This window comes from Dasypus novemcinctus, chromosome 8, assembly GCF_030445035.2.
Source record: "Dasypus novemcinctus isolate mDasNov1 chromosome 8, mDasNov1.1.hap2, whole genome shotgun sequence".
NCBI lineage: Eukaryota > Metazoa > Chordata > Mammalia > Cingulata > Dasypodidae > Dasypus > Dasypus novemcinctus.
In genome coordinates this window covers 26981214-27000610 of record NC_080680.1, presented here as the reverse complement: position 1 = coordinate 27000610, position 19397 = coordinate 26981214, and the positions used below count along the sequence as shown (strand labels likewise).

Below are 19397 nucleotides of genomic sequence, written 5' to 3'. Positions count from 1 at the left end.
GGAACCAAGGCAATTCAATATAAAGCGGTTCAAAGTAATGTCTTCACCACAGTGTTTGGGGGCTGAAGGGTGAGCTTGTTGGATCACTGAACTAATTACCTTGATAAATGTCTGCTAAGAACTCACCCCTCCGACCCCACTGCCTGACAGAGGACGCCCGAGACTTAAAAATCCTGGGAAATGCTAACATGCCCTCCAGGAAGAGCCGAGCCATGGGGGAGCCGGCAGCTTGCTCTGCTCTGTCACAAGAATTTAAATACACCTGTCTCTGTTCTAGATTACGTTAGTGTCTTCCATGAGACTCAAGTGGACATGTCAAGGGCAAGGCTGTATCTTAGTCAACTTTACATCCGTCCCAGAGTCCAGCAGAACATGGTGGCATTTACTGAGTCTGTGTTTAATGGCAATTGTGAGGTTAAAGTATCTGTGCACAGGGTCTCTCCGTGCTGAGAACTGGTCCAAACTCTTCGACTGTGCCAAGCTTATTTTTAATGTCTTATTTTTCAATGATGCCCAGTGGTATTGCAAATGTAAATATAAACTGCCTTTCTGTTAGGAATAATACAATTCCTGTTAGAAACCTTTCTACAAGCTGGACTTTTTTTTAACAAATCAGTATTACTGATACATATTAATAAAGCATACAATCCATTCGAAGTTGGCTGGACTTTTAAGACCATCAAATTCTGAGGCCTACCAGTCTACGTGTTATGAATTACCATCGCTAATTCCCCCTTGAACAGCGTAAATGGGGCCTATAATCCGAATGGGTTTTGAAAAGCTCTACAAGTTCCTCTAAATTTGGAAAGGGTTGGTAATTAGCACCCCTGCTTATCTGAAAATTGGCCACATTCAACTGGCAGATTTCAACAAGTTACGAAACAAAATGTTTCATCATACCTTTCATGCTATAAAATTGATTGAAAACAGGGCTGCAAAGACTGTAGGCTAGAAAATGCTGGGAGAGTCCAGGTCTGGAGCCCGGGAATTCCCGGCCCCCGCTGCAGCCCACCGGCTGTTCTACTTACGGGCGGCCCCAGCAAACACGTACCACTGGCCCTTCACCCTTTTTCCCACGAACCCAGTTTTCTGTGTGTAATTGCTCCTGACTTCACCAAACCCTAACACTGTTTTCATTGTTGTTCTTGATATAAGCAAACAGTTCCAGCCTAATGACCTTCATTGGCAGTAACCGCAACCGCTTTGGGTTTTCACTGCTGCCAAAGTGCCCCTACTCTTCCTGGTTCCCTCATTTGCTCCCCGAAATCCAACAGTAACTCTCAGTGGTTATCAGTGGGTGCCTGGCATTTAAAACGGTTAAATAATTTCTACTCGGGCACCATCTAATGTTTCTTGTGGGTCAGACATGGACTACGGTCAGTGTGGTGGCCGATGTATGAGCCACGTGATCCATGTTTTAAGAATTAAGAGATAATACCTGGGTATTGACTGCGTATCCTTTTGACCCTTCAAAATTTAGGATTCTATTTTGTCCTACTCCAGATGTAATGAACCAATGCAACATTTAAGAAAAGATGCTTTGCAAAGAAAGAAATGAAGGTTGCTTTGCTTTAAATTATTTTAAAATGTCATACATTCTAAACTCAGAAGATGATCAAAATGAAATGAAGAGGCCAAAAGCAATTGAAGCTGTATCCTTCAAGGTCCCCGTTCCCCTCGTTTCCTCTGGAGCACTGTGGGGTCCAGAGAGGGAAAATTATTTGCTCACCATACTCTGATTCCATTATGTCCAAGTCCCTTCCCTCCCTAAGAGGGCACTTTTTAGGAGGCACTGGTGACTGAACCCTGGACCTTATACATGGGAAGCAGGCACTCAATCACTGAGCTGCATTCACTCCCCAACAGAGTTGTTTTTTTGTTTTGTTTTGTTTTGTTTTAAGGAGGGACTGGGAATCAAACCCAGGACCTCATTTATGGGAAACAGATGCTCAACCACTCAAGCTACATCCACTCCCCACAAGAGTGATTTTTCAAACTCAGCTTATGTACAAAGAATACTTGGCCTCCAAATACTTATCAATGAAAATCCACAGTGAACTTATTAAGCTGTGACATTGTAATATCTAGCGCACGTTTTCTCTGTTCCTCCCTCATTCTAACTAGTTGTACGCGCATGCACACATACACACAAGCCTTGATTTATCTCGTTGTATGCCTAACACCCCCAAAATGTGAACACATTAAAAAAACCAAACACATTTTATTGCCTACTTTAAAATAACCTGAGAATAGCCTCAAATGCCTACAGTTTCTGCTCCTGAGTCCTGGCATACATAACCCAAGATTAAGATTTTAAAAAGTCCGCCACAGAGAGCAACAAAGAAAGAAATCCAGGTACATAACATTGCAGTGCACGTTACAGACAGCTCAGGATCCAGGTAATGACAGCCAGTGAGGAGGGTAGTTCTACAGATCTATTCGCCTCCAGCCTTCTCTCCCCAGAATCCATACAACGAAAGATTTCAATCCAGCAAACAGCAATCATCCAGTAAAATTCCATTTCCAAATATTTATTTGCCAAATAAATATTTAATCATGAATCAGGATTTTGATCAGCATGAGAACTCATTTAACCACGTTGATCGATATATTCTAATTCCAGCCAAGAAACCTGATGTTTTAAGTTCACGTTCCAGCTGGTAAAATGGAAGAGTCTGCCAGAATTTTTCAAACCTGTTAAATAGTGGGCAAACTTTTCTTACAAATGTTCTGAGGACTGGGATTTCCAGACTGTATATAACTCTCCCTTTATTTTAAAACTGTGTTAAAAACTAAATAAAATCATCTTATTTACCTTCTACAAGAACTCAAAATAGAAGTCATGTAACCCATAGGGGATATTACCAGTCTGAGCAAATCAAGATCTGAAAACACATTATGTTCTCAAAACAAACTAAAATTCCATCCTTGAACAATGCCATAATGATTTCCTATACCTTATGTGTTGCACACACTTATGGGTACAGATTCAAGCAAAAGGATAAAGGGGAAATACTACCTGACAAGTCTCTAAAAAAAAAACATCCCCTGAGAACATTCTGTTCTGGAGACAGAAAGAGGACCCAAAAGATCCTTTAGCTCAACTGGTACGATTTTTTGCTCCATTACATGTAGATACTGTGCATGGATGACTAGATGAGCTACAAGAAACCAGCTCCACAATGAGGGAGGAACACTCCTTAAGAAAATATGAAATTCTTTGAGAACATAAAACCTCAATGGGCATCTTCACTGACAAAAAATGAATTGTTCCATAGAATGAATATAAGCTTCCTGAGGGTCACTTCTATTTGTACTAACAGTGGTAGTAAGGTTAAGGACAGTTACTGACAGGAAGCAAGAGAGCTAATCGAAACAACAAAGAAAAAGTGGCAGATCTCCCCATATTACAACCTGTCTTCCGCCCTGAGTAGTCAAATCCAGAATCGAGCTCTGCAGCACAAGTTCGTAGCTGCGCGAACCATACTTTATAGAAGCACACACCAGGGCCTTTCCCGGCTGCAGTTAAATGCATGAAAGTTACCTAGTTTTTGGCAAAGTGTATGAGCTCAGTACGGAGAAGTGGCCAATAAACTCTCTTACAAGAGAATCGTTATTTACTGATATTTTCATATAAGAAATTATGTGTAAACAAAGGCCTACTGAATCTCAGAGTATCCAGCTTAGTCAAAATAAAACGTCAAGATTTGGACCTGTATTTACGCATCTCCTGACCATTCTGGACAATGATTTCTTCTAAACCCATGCTCTGAACACCCACTCAAGACTGAGGGAGCAAAGACCCAGCAACTGCAACAAAGAGTTTTAAAAATCAGTCTTCATATCTTATTCCTACATTTCTACTTTTTAGCAATTTAACCATGACGGCTGTTCACAAATACTAATGTATTTTGGAGGTAACTCCAAAAAATAGGAAGGAGAGCATGTTTCACGAAACATTACGCTGTCAGTGTTACAGGAACACTAGTTACAGAGCCTGAAAGATCCTGGGACCACAGAGCAACTCTTCTGCCAGCCAAGTTGGAATCGAAAACCATCAGCTGCAAATCTGAAAGGAAAACCCACTCGTGGGTGCAGCAAAAGCTAGACGACAGGTTTCCCTCATGTGAAAATAACGCACATTATTCAAATGGATCTCTTTAGCTGCCACACTGATTCCCCTTGGGAACTTTCTCCTCCCCGCAGGAAAAGTGTTTGTGTCAGAGGTACAGATTGGAAACTCATGACACCTCATTTATCCTCAGTTACACTAAGACTGTGGGAACCTAATTTGCTAGCACACTCTATACTGACAATTAACTTCTCAGTGAACATTAAAACAATTAGGGAACTACACACCCCAGCACATCTGTGTGCCTGCCCCATCTACACCTGTGGCCAATTAAGCCCTCACCCGGTCCGTGCTGTGCTTTTTGCTGCAGTCCAATTGGGCAGTGATAGAGTTTGCCCATTGCAACAAATGCCTTCTTTTAAAACCCATAAAACTGACGGGATCCCCACTTGTCAATAACATGGAGGAAGTGAAATGAAATAGGTGCCCTGGCTGGGCAGGTGGTCTGAATGGTACACATCTATATTTCACATTGGTTAAATGTGAAATACAGGAAAGAACCAGTGCGTTTTTGCAGCTCGGCCTAGGGACGCGGCTTTGTTGGAATGCATGCGGTTACTGACGGGTGGCTCAGTCACCAGGACAGGAATGCAGTAGTGTGGGAGAGGACGAGAACGGTAGGGCTGGAAGGCAGACTGCGCCTCGCCTCGGATGCCTTCTTCCGCCCCACTCCCATGCCCCCAGCTTGCCCTTAACCTCTCCTTCTCTGGACAATGCAAAAGAATAAAAACCCCGGAGCTGGCCCTAGACATCATTTCAAAATAATGTTCATATGCCCCTGTTACACCTTCATTCTTGTGGGAACCCTGCTGTCATAGCAAAATCAAACACATTTGAAGAGATTTTTTTAAAAAACATGTCTTATAAGAGCTACTGAGCTGTTACTGTCCCTCTTGGTTCTCCAGCCCCTCATGAGATACATTCTAATGCCAGGAAAGGCCCTGACGCGAGTCAGCATCGGGCTAGCGCTTGAATATGAGTTATTTGTATACCTCCCTCCACTTACATGCACACCTCCCCATCTGCCAGATGAGGACACAGAGTTTGTCACCTACCCACATTCGGGACAGAGTGATAAGGATGCTAAGGATGTAATTAAGTTTCCTATCCACACAGCCCAAGCAGGAATCTTAAAAAAAGTTTTTGGGGTCATGGGGCGATGTTCTCCACCTACCTTTTAGTGTTTCAGAGTAAAGATGTCCTATTTTTATTATAATAAAACCTGAACAGGCAGGTTCAATATCCACCCGGTGAGTTACCCCATCCATAGCAAATGGACACCTCCACCTGGCTGCAGGGGCACACAGCCAGGTTGGGAAACCATCTGAAACCAAGGCTTTCCTTTGTTCAGGGGAGTGATGTCTGTTTTCCCAAGAGGAGGTGTATATATATATATATATATATATTTTTTAAGCGCAGAATTTAAAATTCTGCCGAAGAAAACCAGTTGAGGCAACTATTCTAAGAAAACTTAAGCATGTCCCACTATGCCGAAATTTTGAAATGTTAGGTGACTCATCTCAGTTTTAGCCTTTATTTCCAGGTAATTTCTTGAGTCAGGTCAAGATTGATTTATGAATATATAGGCAAAAACACCTCCTCCTATTCCGTTTACCTTTGACAAAATTAAGTATCGCAAACCTGACAAAGTTAAAGAGAATGGGATCGGTTTCATGGGTCTGGCTTACTGAGAAGCAGTGAGTGCCACATTTGTCTACAACCACCTCCCCCAATTTGTATTAAATAATAATAAGAGGAAATCATACGCAATTACACTAAGTGTGACTCATAATTCTTTTTTTATTGCCTTGCTTCTCTGCAGGTGAAGGGGGAGAAAGTGCTTTCCCTTGTGTGTCCTCTTAACAGCGGCTGCTTCCCAGGGAAGAGGTTATCACCATTTTACAGATGAGACTGGGAAGCTAGAGAAGGATGGAAAAACACTCGCCTATACAGCCAGGATCCCACTCAGGTCCGCCTTTGTCCAAAACTCATTTTCTTTTACTCCCCATGGTGCCACAGTGAGCTAAGAGCCACTGGGAACTAATGTGATAGTTTTATTTTCAGAGAAAGACCAACAGTAAAGTATCTTATTTCCTCCTTGTCCTCTACAATGCTTAAGTGTCCAGCTGACAAAAAACAATGCAATTATGAATCTGGTCCTGGCTCTGCCATTTATTTAGCAGTGAGCCATGAAGACTGAGAAGAAAAATAAAATCAAGACCCTCTCCCCGCCCTAGATTAAGTAAAGTGCTGGTTGCCATAACTACCTTTAAATAAATTCTAAACATGAACCCCCGGTAACCCGGTAAGTCAGTTATGGGAACGTCACCGCAGATCCTCAGTAAGACATGACCTAAATCTTGACCTCCTTAACTAAGTAGCTATGTGACCTCAGGCACTGCACCTCCAGGAGCCTGTGGTCTTACTGATAAAACGATAGTCTTGCATCATATGACCTCCAAGACAGATGGCGATGCTTAGAACTTTATGGGTCAGGACCTCCTTATGGGAGTTTGATAAAAGTTATAATCTCTCCCCAGAGTTATCCACAAAAGCACAGACCCAGTGTCCTGCATACAATTTCAGAGGGACTCAGGGACCTTCCAAACCCTATCCATGAACCCTGCCTGAGTCCCAAACCCTCTGCTCTGAGGTTCCCCCAGATTGCACAGTCTCCTCCCTTTACCAAATGATCTAAGCTGTGAACACATGAGTTAGGTGCCAGGGTTTTTCATTCATTTCTGCAAATACTTAACTGTGACATTAAGAGAGATCACGGAAAAATGGCAGCAAGTACTTGGTGCCTCAAAAAAAAAAAAAAAAAAAATTTGCTTGGCCCATAGTAAGTGCTCAATGAGTATGCAAAATGAACCAAGGCATTTAAACACAGGTTCTATCATCTTTTTAAAAGCCCTGCAACTGTATGTCAACAAAGTAATTCCATTTCTTTCAAGCAGACTTATTTAAATGATATTCCCTTCAGCCAAAATTTAATACAGTCTTAAACTGAAGTATCTGAAGTTAAGTTCTTATTACAACTAAGTACTACTGAAAAAATATAGGCCTTTATTAGGTTATTTCATAAGTTAAATCATGTATTTCCTTGCTAAATAGTAGCACTGATAAGTAAACATGTTTTAAAAAGGAGAGTATCTTGAGAACTAGAAAGAGTACTCAAAGCTGTTTAAAAACAAAATAAACCTCTTAAAAGAGTTACTAGCTTTATGTGTCAACCCTTTCAGAAATAAGAAATTTAGAAGTAGTATCCATATTATATTGTCACTCCTCTAAGTACTTTCACTTCCTGGGCTTTACATTAAAACAGGTTTCAACAAGGCTCATTTATTTTTCCACTAGAAAACCGAATAATTTTGTCATTGAAAATAAACAAACATGAACTACCTGCCAGCCAGGTTTAGGCTCACAGATGAAACACCATATACACCCAACATTCCCTTTGGATCTACAGAAGTCTCTGATGTTTGCACTTGATGTTAATTTATTCAATATAGAAAGAACAGGGAATAAACAAGACTAGGGATTTCTGAATCATTCCAGACTGATAGCCTCTTAAGGCAGTGGTTCTCTGGGTTTTTCCCAAGGACCACTGAAGGTCCCAGAGACCCATGCATATCTCTCTATGGAGCCAGATTTTCTTCACATACTTCAAACAAAAACATAGCACAAAAAATCAAATGCAGAAGCAGATGAGAAATCAGCTATCTACTCAAAGTCAGACATTAAAGAGATTTGTGCACATTTCAATGCCATTCTTGTAATTCAGTTTTTTTTAAAGGACATATTTACTTCTCATTAACAATGCTATCTATGTAAGTATGTAATGGTTTTATCATTATTTTTAAGCCATTTTAAATTATTTTATCTGTGTTAAAATTTGTTCTATTTCTGATAACACTAAACACTAAAATACATAACCGCCATAAACAAAATTCTTTGGAGTTCTTAATTTTTAAAAGTATAAATATCCTGAGGTCAAAGAAGTTTGAAAACCGTTGTCCTGTAGTAAATGCTCTCAATCCCTTCAGTGGTGTTAAAAACAAAACAAAATAAGACAACAATCCCAACAGTGCTGCAGACCTGCGAAATTAATGTCAGATTTCATAATTCAAGTCACTTTATTAAGTAGATAGTATTTTAGGCACTAATAGTCCACATCATCTCATTACCCATTGCTTCCCATATTCAGTTTTACACAAAGTTTAAAGAGCTACTTAATTTTATTTAACTGCAGCAAAATACCACTTATATGGACAGTGAGTAATTTAATTCCTCTCTACAGACTGAATTAAATGTTTAGGTTACAAATTAGTGTGCTGCTCCCATTTTTATATCAGTAACAAAACAGTGTTCTGTGGTAATTCAGCAGGAAATACTATACACTTACCAATTCTGAAAATACTCACTAAAATATCAAAAAGACTGGCCAAATATTTGGTATGGAAAGGACACACGCAGAAAACACAAGTTGCCGGTTATTTTATATTCTGTTTCATGCAATATAACTACCACCTTTTTACTTGAAAGTTCATTGACTGCTAACTCTAACACATGTGGACTTTAAAACAACCTATGTAACTGCTTAAAATTCAAGGACTATGTACAAAATAGTCTTCTTTCAAGGGTACAAATCATCACCTTTCATCTAGCCCACTCTAGTCCCTCAAAGAATTAAGTCCATGCTTACATTTTCCAGCCAAAAATAAAATATGAGGCTATTAGACACACACTCAGAAATAGACATACAGAAGCTATGAGAAACACATCTTAATAGTTACTATAGTGTCACTTCTACAACTGTTTAGAAACTGGGCTGACTTGTTCTACCGTAGTTATCTTCTAACATTTTTGTCTCCTCTCCTTGGTTCTTAAGAGAAAGGGTTTGAACATGTGTGCATACAACACATCCAAACTACAGATACAGACACATTTCCAGGATTGCCTTACATATAGTAAGCACTCTATAAATATACAGCAATTTAAGGTGAAATACAATTGTGCTGGGACAAGGAAGTTTAAACTCAAAATAAAGTCCCAAACCTAGAATAAGTTCAGGATATTAAAAAAACATGCAGCAAACAACAGGCACAAGCTATCCTGACATATCTTCTGCCACATGTCTATTCTCTGGTCCAGGTTGTACACTACTGAATGGACATGGCAGGAAGATAATGAGCTACAGAGATACAGAAAAAGCAAAACATAAAGGTCACCTCCATAAGCCAAAGTCAGTTTACTTAAGTTTATACCTTGTGAGTAGAATATTTTACTTCCTGGATGTAATTTGTTTCCTCTTTTCTCTGACAGAGAATATCCAGAAGAAACTTGTAGTAAAAGATTTTAAAAACAAATTAGCAACCCCTCCTTTGACCATCACCCGCTCCTCCTAACACATCCAGACATGTGAAGTCCACTAAGATCTGTCTCAAAGAGACTTTCAAAAGTAGCTATTTCCTGGGTAATAGAAGAGAAAAAAAAGCAAAACTTTTCAAATGAAAAATATTTACACATCTTACCCCAAACTCTTAAAAGTATCAGAAGGATGCAAAAGTTCAGTATCCCATTTTTTAAAAACCTAATTAGACTTAACATGGTCAAAATACTTCCATGATCAGAAGAAGAAAAGGAGGGAGGAGAGAGGAGGTAAAATATTTTTTTTTTTTTAAATAAAAAACCCAAAAACAATAAGGTTCTCCTAGCTCAAAGGAGGCAAAATCCTCGCTCTATGTGCTTCACAGAACTTGAGAAATGTATTTAAGATATGGATCTCCCACATACACTAGCTGGTAGATAGTTAAATGTACAGATGAAATGTGCAACACATAAAACGGGTACAATTTAGGATGGTGAAAAGATGAACCCAGTAAGCACACAGCTCCATACACAGAATTTCCTTGTTTTAAGAACTTATTCCTATATCCAGCTCTTTGGCCTAAACAAATTTAAATTCAAGGTCACACCCCCAGGACATTTATGGAAGGAAATCTAGATATGGAAACCTAGCAACCAAGACGTTTTTGCACATAAGAGTTTAGGCAGAAGTAACACATCACTAACCAACATCACATAAGTAATGGTGACCCCGTCTTGCCCGTAAAACTGATTTAAGAGAAAAAGGAATACACTTTTCAATGACAGGTAACCTGGAATCGGAGTGCAATGATAAGCGTGTTTTTTTTCAAGTGGGTCTGGGATGCGTACCTACCCAAATGAACTCCCAAGTAATTGTTGCTAAGAGTTGCATCCCAAATCCTGTCCCTCTCACCTAGCCCACCCAAGTTTTAGAGACAAGAGGGGAGGAAATAGTCATACAAAAAGGAAACCAGCAGAGGAAAGCACGCACGCCTGGGCCTGTGTTTAAGAGAGGCAACTTGGGAAAGCACCGCAGGAGTGTTTGTGTGCAGCAGGCGTTCGGTACTTACTGTGCCCGGCTCTCTGTCTGCTCCGAGGAGGTTACCAAGAAACGCACAGACATGCCCGTTCAGACACAGAGGCAAGAACAGAAATAAAAAAAAGGGGGGAATAATTAGAACACAAGCCCCAAACAGTTTTAAAGATGGCTTTTATTTATATAAGTCATTGCACATTCCTAATACAGTGATTTCCTGAAAATTACAGTATTTTGTAAACATAAGATTTACAGTTTAACCATACACGAAAGCCTATATTTTTTTTTATTTCTTGACAGAATAAATTACTTTTCTTCAAAAAATTAGTCAAGTGCAATTTTGCCCAATATTTAATGCATACTAGAATTAAAGCCTATGAAACTAAGTAGTAACAGATGCAATTATCAAACCTTTCATTTGAACACATTCACTTTCAAATTTAACTTCTTATTTCGCCCCATTTAACAACATTACTTTCTTTGAAAATTACCCAATTAAGCAGTTAACAGTTTTCCATAATATGGTACAGGCCACTGGCATTAACTTAAGCAGTTGCCAAGATGTCAAGATGCCTGCCACCTAAATAGAGATGGAGAGATCTACAGATCCCCACGTCCAACCCTGAAAACGCCCAGGGTGAACTGTGTGTCAGTGGCAAGGCTCTGCGACAGTTCCTCTTTTAGCTCATTGTTTTCTCTCTGTATAGGGTGGGGCTCTCGTTAGCGACGCGCACAATTTTGCAGCACTGTATGGGCATTAGGACCAAGTCCTAATCTGGCTTGCCCGGCCTCTCACCTCTGTGGTGCTCTGCCTCGTGGTGCTTCTTGTCATCTTTTATTGCCAAGTGAGACTGCCCACTCAGAGCACTAGACAGCGCGAGAAGGCCAGCACTGCCCCCGAGGGGGGGGATTCCAGGAGGCTGAAGTCCCGATGGGTGGGGCGTGAGGGGTACGGGGGGTCCGTGGCCGTGAGAGAGATGCTGAGCTTGCAACTGCTGCTGCTGTCGGTGGTGGTGATGAGAGAGGAGGAGGAGGAGCAAGAGGTGGTGGATGGTGGTGGCGGTGAAGGCATCCGGGGAAAGGGGAGGGCATGGGAGGATGAGGGGGACAGCACAAACATACGGACAAGGGGGGTGCAGAGAGAAACAGAGGGGGGGAAGGGAGAAAACGTGATTAGCACTTTCAGTTCATCACAAGCTTTCACCTACTCGGTTCCCTCTTCCCAGCTTCCCAAAATAGAGTCCTCAGATCGACCCTGTAACTTTCTGGCATAATTTACCTCCTAGGAGTGTAGCTGTTTATTAGTAGGAAACCTGGCTCAGTTATAAAGCACTCAAAGGTTAGTTCCATCTCGAAGTGCCTCTAGGGATGAAATCTAGCATGTCACTGAATCTAAGATGCCAATAAATTTAAGACTCATCCAAGAGGTTAAAGTGTGTGTGGAGCTGGGGGCAGGGGTGGACGCATCCTAAAAAAAGAGTAGTCACACTCTCAGCTAGTCACTGTATCTTAGGTGGCTCCACTTTACACCTACAGTCTTGCATTAATTTACTGCAATCGTTAGGAGACAAAACTAAAATATTTATGTAAAAGATTCCCTTTGAAGTTAAGAGAATGCAGAAAGACATTAAGAAAGCATCTTAATACCCAGCAGGCTCCACACAAGCACTGGTATGTACCCTTCTTCATTAAACTCTAAGAACTGGAAGGAAGTGCCGACATTCCCATTTCACAGAAGGAACCCAAGGCTCAAAGATGATGGATACACTGCTGAGGTGCTCCCGCTAGGGAGGAGGCTGCGGAGTCAAGGAGGCAACGGCCGGCGAAGCTGCTCTCCTCTACCTCAGAACTTCTAACAGCCATCATCTCAGAGGACTGCGCTTGCGACAGCTGGGAGAAACCTCAACGATAAGATCCTGCTAGTCCCTTCGTTTTTCCTAAGCCCGACCTCAACCCCACCCTTTCTACCACACAGATGCCAACAACGACACCAGGGGGCCTTGCAGGAAAGCAGTTTTAACCAGTCGGGTAACCATGGCGACCTGGGTCACCACGGCTGGCGTCCCACGCAAGCCCTCGTGCCCAGGTACCTCTTCCAAGGCACCATGTTGCCACCATCCCTGAACCCATTCCAGACGTTATAAATCTGTTCACACTGAAAAGTATCGTTGCTCTCATATATTATATTTAATAGCATGTGGTAGGAAATGAAAAAGTATCCAAGAAATGGCCCCTGCACCATAAATCTGGCCGTATTTCAGCTGTCCAACATAAAACTCATTTTTGATGAGACAATAAAAACGATTAAAGTTCAATTTCTAAGGTGTAGTGTGAGAAAATTCTTAATATTCTGATTTGGGCTCACTTCTCTGGGACTCAATTATGCATTTTATTTATTACACCTTTGCATGTACCAAATATATGAAGTCTTCACACCAGATCTTAAGTAATTTTCATCTGGACCACTCATCTTTCAATGGAATGCAAAAGATTCTTCCCACCCTCATGAGTAAGAAAAACCAGTGATCGCGCAAAACCAGAAATTAGTGCCTATGGTAATTTTGCAGTAAATTTTCAGACACTCTTATCTTAAAAAAAAAAAACCTTAGGAGCCAACCTAATCTTTTTAAATTTGCTTTCATCCCAGGGACCATAGTTCCAGTTAAAGGAAAAATGGAAAAGGGGGTGAGGTCAGAGCAGGCAGCGTTAATAGTATCCTTGAAAGTAAACTACTTATTCACCATTCAAGATCATAATAACAATTTCTTTAAGCATAAAATCACCTTCCTGTCATCCCGAAGATGCTAATTCTTGCTCTGTCACCTTTTTAAGAGCTCAGCAATAGCGACATAAAACTGGAAGCCGGTGGCAGCATCACGGACCACTAGGCATGCTCATTAGCACTTAATTAGAAACCAGACACCTGCCATAAGAAATGTGCGCGGAGAAGGATGAGGAACAGGTCTGCCTACCAGCAATTACTATCATTACTTGGAGAGTAAGAGCTATGTCCGGCTTGGGTGGGGAGAGAAAAAAGCAACGATGCATACACAAACGAGTGCAGCAGGGTAATTAAGCACGACAATGATTAAAAGAAGATGAGAGAGGCTAAGTAGAAGGGAAGGAATTTAACCACCGGGTAGAGGATGCCACACTATCATCCAGCCCCTCAAAATATCCAGAATGGTCACCAGAAGACTTCAGAGCCGGAGTGTTATGTCAGAGCAAAACATATACTCAGGTAATATTTGGATACCCAAGATGGGAAGTAGAGAGTTCCCCCCAAAAGCAAGTCAGCTTGTGGAAGGATGAGCAGGAAAACAGACTCTAATGCATCACTGCAAAGTGAGGCTAGCGCACATAATGAAGGGCCTTCACCACAGCTGTGAAGCAGGCCTACGCGGTTAAAGCAACATTTAGGCTAATGACTATCAACAGGGATGTCCAACAGCCTAAATGGCCACGGGTAACTCCCACTTCTACCCTGCTCTGCTTGCCAGGCCCCTTGAGGAAATAGCTCACAGTCCGTTACTAAAGCAACTGGGCTCTCCCATCCTGAGCTTGGCCTTCTTGCACACTTTTCTTTTTTAAAAGGCCAAACTGGAAGGGGTCCAGGATGGATCCCAATATTAAGATGCCGTGGTTCCAGGAAACATGGATCCCCTTCCCTTGTCCTCCTTGATGCTGCCCAACACGGGGTACACAGACAGTATTTTCAAGTCCATCATCTGACTGGAGCTCAGAACACACCCAAGATGGGGAGGTGGGCGCCGCTGCCCCCATTCCACAGATGACAGGCAGGCCCAAAGCCAAGAGGCTTGCTGAGCGGCTCATGGCCAGGCGGAGGACTAGGCAGTCATTGGTTTCCTGGAACACCACTTCTCCCAGGACCCTGCACAGCCCAGACCAGGAGTTAAGGATTCAGTGTTCCCCAGCACCAGAAGAGCACCAGCCACCACCTCCTCCACTGAGCCCCTAGCTGCCTGGGGGCAAGGAGCTCTTGAGTGCACACAGCACCACTCACCCAGAGACAACCCGGCCTCACCATCTGCCTTACTGGGCAGTGACAGATGGGCGTCTGTTCTTCCGTTTACTGCGGAGGACAGCAGAGCCATCTCTAGTCCTACCTTCCCAGAGTCTACCCCTACATTTGAAAAATGATGATGCCATTGGCTTCCATCTCTCTTCCAAGGAAGAAACTGGAAGCAAGACCACTGCCTAAACAGACTGCTGCGGCTTCTCTTACAACCAGATGCTCCACAAACAAAAAGTGTCTTTTTCAGGATAAAACATTTATTGAATTGAACAGAGGATGCACATCCAGAGGATGAAAGAGTCCACTCCAACAGGGCAGCCCACCTGTCCTTGGAAGGACATTTTCTTTCAATGAAACTTAACTGAGGAGTACCCACCAATTTCGCAAAAGGAAAAGGTATGAATGCTATTTAAAAACATACTGCAAAACAAAAGAAATATTGACACTGCTACCTATTGAGCAAAAGACTCAAACCAAAACCCCAGAGGTTCTGCCAATTAAAGAAATTCACAAGTATCTGCTCTCTGTAGACCAAAGCTGTACAGATCACTTGGGATACTATAAAGTGTTTTTCAATATGACAGCAGGGTAGGGAAATCCAACCTTCTATCCACTCAGTAGTTTATTAATTAGTTGTTTGTTTTGTTTTTAAAGTTAATGCTTGCAGACTGAGACAGGACAGAACACACATGCCGGTTTGTAAAGCCATTAGAAAAAGCATCTTTGGTGAGCAGCAGTAGGTTTTAGCAATGTAGAACAGTGGTTCCCAAACAGGGAAATCGTGCCACCCCCTCCACCGGGGGCATTTGGCACTGTGGAGGCATTTACGGCTGTCACAACTAGGGAGTGGCATCAAGTGGATGCCGCTAAAACCTTCCCCACCCCCCCATAACAAAGAATTAACCCGCCCAAGATGTCAGCAGTGCCAAGGCTGGGAATCTCTGGTCTAGAACGGAGCTGGAATTCTCTCCCATTACATTAAGAATTCATGTTGTTGTGTATCAAGCAACTTGCCAAATTATTTAAAAAATAAAAATACGTCTCAACATTCAAGTGTTCCCTGTCCATTATCACCATCCAAGCATCCTGTCACAACTCAAAAATATTAGCATCTGCTTTCTAGGACTAACAGTTTTTCTAAAAATCTTACTTTACAAAATTTGGGAAAGAACTACACAGGGAACTTTTACAGAGCGCTGTTCCAGTGCCTAAAACGGGGGTATGGACAGGTTTAGATTTGGGAATAAGGAGTTAATTGCACTTACTCTTGCCCAAACAATCTGAACAGGAGCGAGACAAGTAAAACAAACACCAAACCCTGAGTTAATGATACCTAAAACCCACAAGGCATACAGTAACCTCATCCATGTCAAACAACAGCCATGCATTTAGAATTTTAATTCACATTTTACCTAGTACAGCTTGGGTCAATTATGTTACTATAATGAAATTGACTTTGCTGTTTACATTCACAGCTTTAATGTAATGGTGTGGTGATTTCTACATTTTTGTTTCTAAAACACAGGTGAAGCACGAGATTTATCACCACAGAGCTGCCTATATAAGCGAGGACACCCACTGTGAAAATGAAGGCCGATGCCAGCCTTATCCTTACTAGATGCTAAACTCCACTTCGCCATTCATGGCATCAAACGTTAATTTCTGAAATTTAATCCACCATACAACATTAGGAAACTGACGTCACAAAGATCTCAATCTTAACAGAATTAAAATCCATGCCCCAAAATGGCATCTCTAGTGCTAAAAAAATGACAGTAAATGGCATTTACAGCATTTGGTATTTAAACACTTTTAAAGGGAAAAAAAAAGAAAAGAAAAGTAGCATTTGTTGACTGTTCTCTCCAAGTCATTCTTCCTTGATTTCTGCTATTTCCCCACTTTAAAACACTTGGTTCTTATCTTGGGAGACTGCAGAAAAAAGACAATTGGTATGCTACAGCAAACAAGTGGGAAAGGGCTGGGCGGCAGACATCAAGGACACTGCTACAGGAGCTATCTGAAAACCTCCCATTATGTGAATGGTCTCTCGCGCCAAGAGGGGCAACGGTGATAAACAGGCAGAAACTGCTTACTGGGGCCAAGAATTCTCAAACCACTCAAAAGCGGTAATAAAAAAAGGAAAAATAATATCCCATTGAAAGGCCCCATCTCAATGCAGAAGCACACACATAAATGACATGTGGAGGTAAAAATGATGGCGTATAACCAGGCAGAAGCCGGGAGCAAAGAGCTCCTGAGAAATGGAGATGAACTCATCCTGACTGCACTTCAGCTAGGTGCACAGGTCAGCTCATGCAGCATGATCACCCAGCCTTGCCTGTCCCACCTTCCCTGGACGACTGCTACCGTTATGACAAACACCAGAGCCCTGGGATTTAGAGGTCTGAATTAAAGTAAATTTAAATAATCCACCTTTAGGTAGAGCCACTTCATAATCCACATAGGTGCACATGAAAAGATGCTCAACATCGTTAGTCATCAGGAAAATGCAAATCAAAACCACAAGGAGAGGCCACTTCACACCCACTAGGAAGGCTATCATCAAAAAGACAATAACAGTGCAGGCAAGGACTTGGAGAAATTGGAACACACTGCTGGTGCAAATGGAAAGTGGTACAGCCGCTCTGGAAAACAGTCTGACCACTGCTCAAAAAAAAAGTTAAACATAAAGTTGACAATTCACTCTAGGTATGGTCCCAACAGAAGTGAACATATGTCCACACGAACACTTCTCCACAAATGTTCATGGCAGCATTTCTCCTATTAGCCAGAACACAGAAACAACCTAAACGTCCGATAACCAAAGAAGAAAAACATGGTAAATTCACACAAGGGAAGTTACGTGTCAACAAAAAGAACGAAGTATTGATTCATGCTCCAACATGGATGAACCTTGAAAGCAACAGGCTACGTAAGCGAAGCAAAACACAAAACAACAGCTAGTGTAAGGTTCAGGAAGTGTCCAGAGCAGGTCGATTAGCAGAGACAGAAAGGAGACTGCTAGCTGCCAGAGGCTGGGGAGAAGGGGAAGTGGAGGGTGACTGCTAATAAGCCAGGGATTTCTTTTTGGGGTGATGAAGATGTTCTGCAATTACATAGCAGTGATGGTTGCACAACTCTGTGAATATACTAAAAACCACAGAACTGAACAATTTAAAAGGTTAGTTTTTATGATATGCAAGTTACATCTCACTAAAAATATAAATAAATATCGCATAGGTGTAACTCCTAAAATGGAGCACTCTACTTTCTACTGAGACTTTTGTCACTCCCTCTGAAAAAGGAAAATATAATAAAGAAATGCAAAAAATCGTATGAAAATATGTGGGGAAATAACTCTAAAATTAGTCTGAAAAAGCAAACTATGTTTCAGTGACTTTTCTAGTAACTAAAAAGCATTTATACTGAAAAATCCAGACATCCAAGCATTTGTCCACAACATCCTGTTGTACTCTCAGGAATAAACTAACCTCACCAAAGGAGAAGGATGTATGGAAGAAGTGTTTGCAATATTGCACCTGCCCCTTTGGATAGTTAATAATAAAAGGCTGGTCTATTGGTATTTAAGCAGAAAGTGTGTCAATAATATGTTAGCAGAGCTGGAAGGTCACATGCTCCTTGCAGTCATTTAGTCTTCTGCTCTTGGTAGCAGGATACGCATTATTCTTCTAGGGCAAATTTGTTTTATAAAGAAACTTACAGCCCAGTTACTGAGGGGCTTTCCAGGGATTAGCTGTATACTCATAAGAATAAGAAGCTAACCTCATCCTTTTAAACTTCACACACTACAATCCGATAGATAGCTGATGGCAAAGGCCAAAGGAGAAATATAATCCAATTTTTTGCTAATTCTTAAACCAATCAGCTCACTCAACAGTGGAGAGCCCTTTAGGGCTATGACTCAATCTCTCAAAGGTAGTTGGGTCCCGAAAGGTTCCTTTTTCAGACACAGCAGCAGTTTGGGCACAAGCCACCCCCCTACACACACACCTATAGTCAGACCTCACAAAATGCCCTAGACCTTTTGTATTTCATACCAAATTTTTTAAAAGCATAGAGAATTATAAATTTGTTCACCAAGCAGAATATTTACAAATCTGACCCACAGCTCTTGGCCAGTTATATTCAGCGAAAATAAGTCAGACTGTGTCCAAATAAGTGAGAAAGGAAAACAAGGTTGCCTACACTAACCCCCAATTTCTTGAGTTCCTGACATTCCAGGGATTATTACTGTGGGAAACTGATCAAGTTTTCTTACACCCAAGAAATCAGAATCTGCTATGGGATGGTCAATGCCCCCTATCACCGGCTTTCTCTTCTCTCCTGTCTTTCTCCGTCCTTCCCATTCTGTCACCATGGTCCATATATCCCCTTGGAGCCAACAAGGACACTGCAGGCCCCTTCCTCTTTCTGTTGTGTGAGGAAGCCAATGGGGCCTTGTTCTCACAGCTTTGCTTCTCAACTCTCTTTCTCCATCTGTTGCCCAAACTTAACTTTCCCCCTTCAGATCTGACTTTTAAGTTTGTTCATCAGAAGCTGAATGGGAGCGCTTTCCACTGCTGCATTCTGATTAAAAGTCATTCACGCATGATAACTTAATGGCAGGAAAAGAGCATCTGGCTAGGTCAAACGTCAAACACCGACATCCACACAACCACTAGATAAGACAAGGAAGGAGGTGACCAGCTGCTGGGAGCAACCACCCCTCACGAGAGTAGGCTAACAGGACTGATGGATCTATTGCTGGCGCTTAGTGAAGCCAGGCAGACAAAAATGCAGTTCAGGATATGTTCCCACAACAA

General features: G+C 41.7%; 1 protein-coding gene across 9 annotated transcripts in view; it reads right to left on the bottom strand.

Moving 5' to 3' along the window:
* Window positions 1-19397, bottom strand: part of TLE1 (TLE family member 1, transcriptional corepressor) — an 85898-nt gene that overhangs the window by 32163 nt on the left and 34338 nt on the right. For 4 of the 9 annotated variants that reach the window (XM_004477504.4, XM_004477502.4, XM_004477508.4 and 1 more), the window contains exons 7-8: window positions 11335-11539; window positions 10573-10589 (exon numbers count right to left, since the gene is read on the bottom strand). The exons of 2 other annotated variants lie outside the window; for them this stretch is intronic. In XM_004477504.4, coding sequence (XP_004477561.1) covers window positions 10573-10589; window positions 11335-11539 — 222 coding nt within the window. The remainder of the gene's footprint in view (window positions 1-10572; window positions 10590-11334; window positions 11540-19397) is intronic. 3 more of the 9 variants (XM_012519247.3, XM_012519246.4, XM_058301607.2) reach the window with 1 other exon arrangement.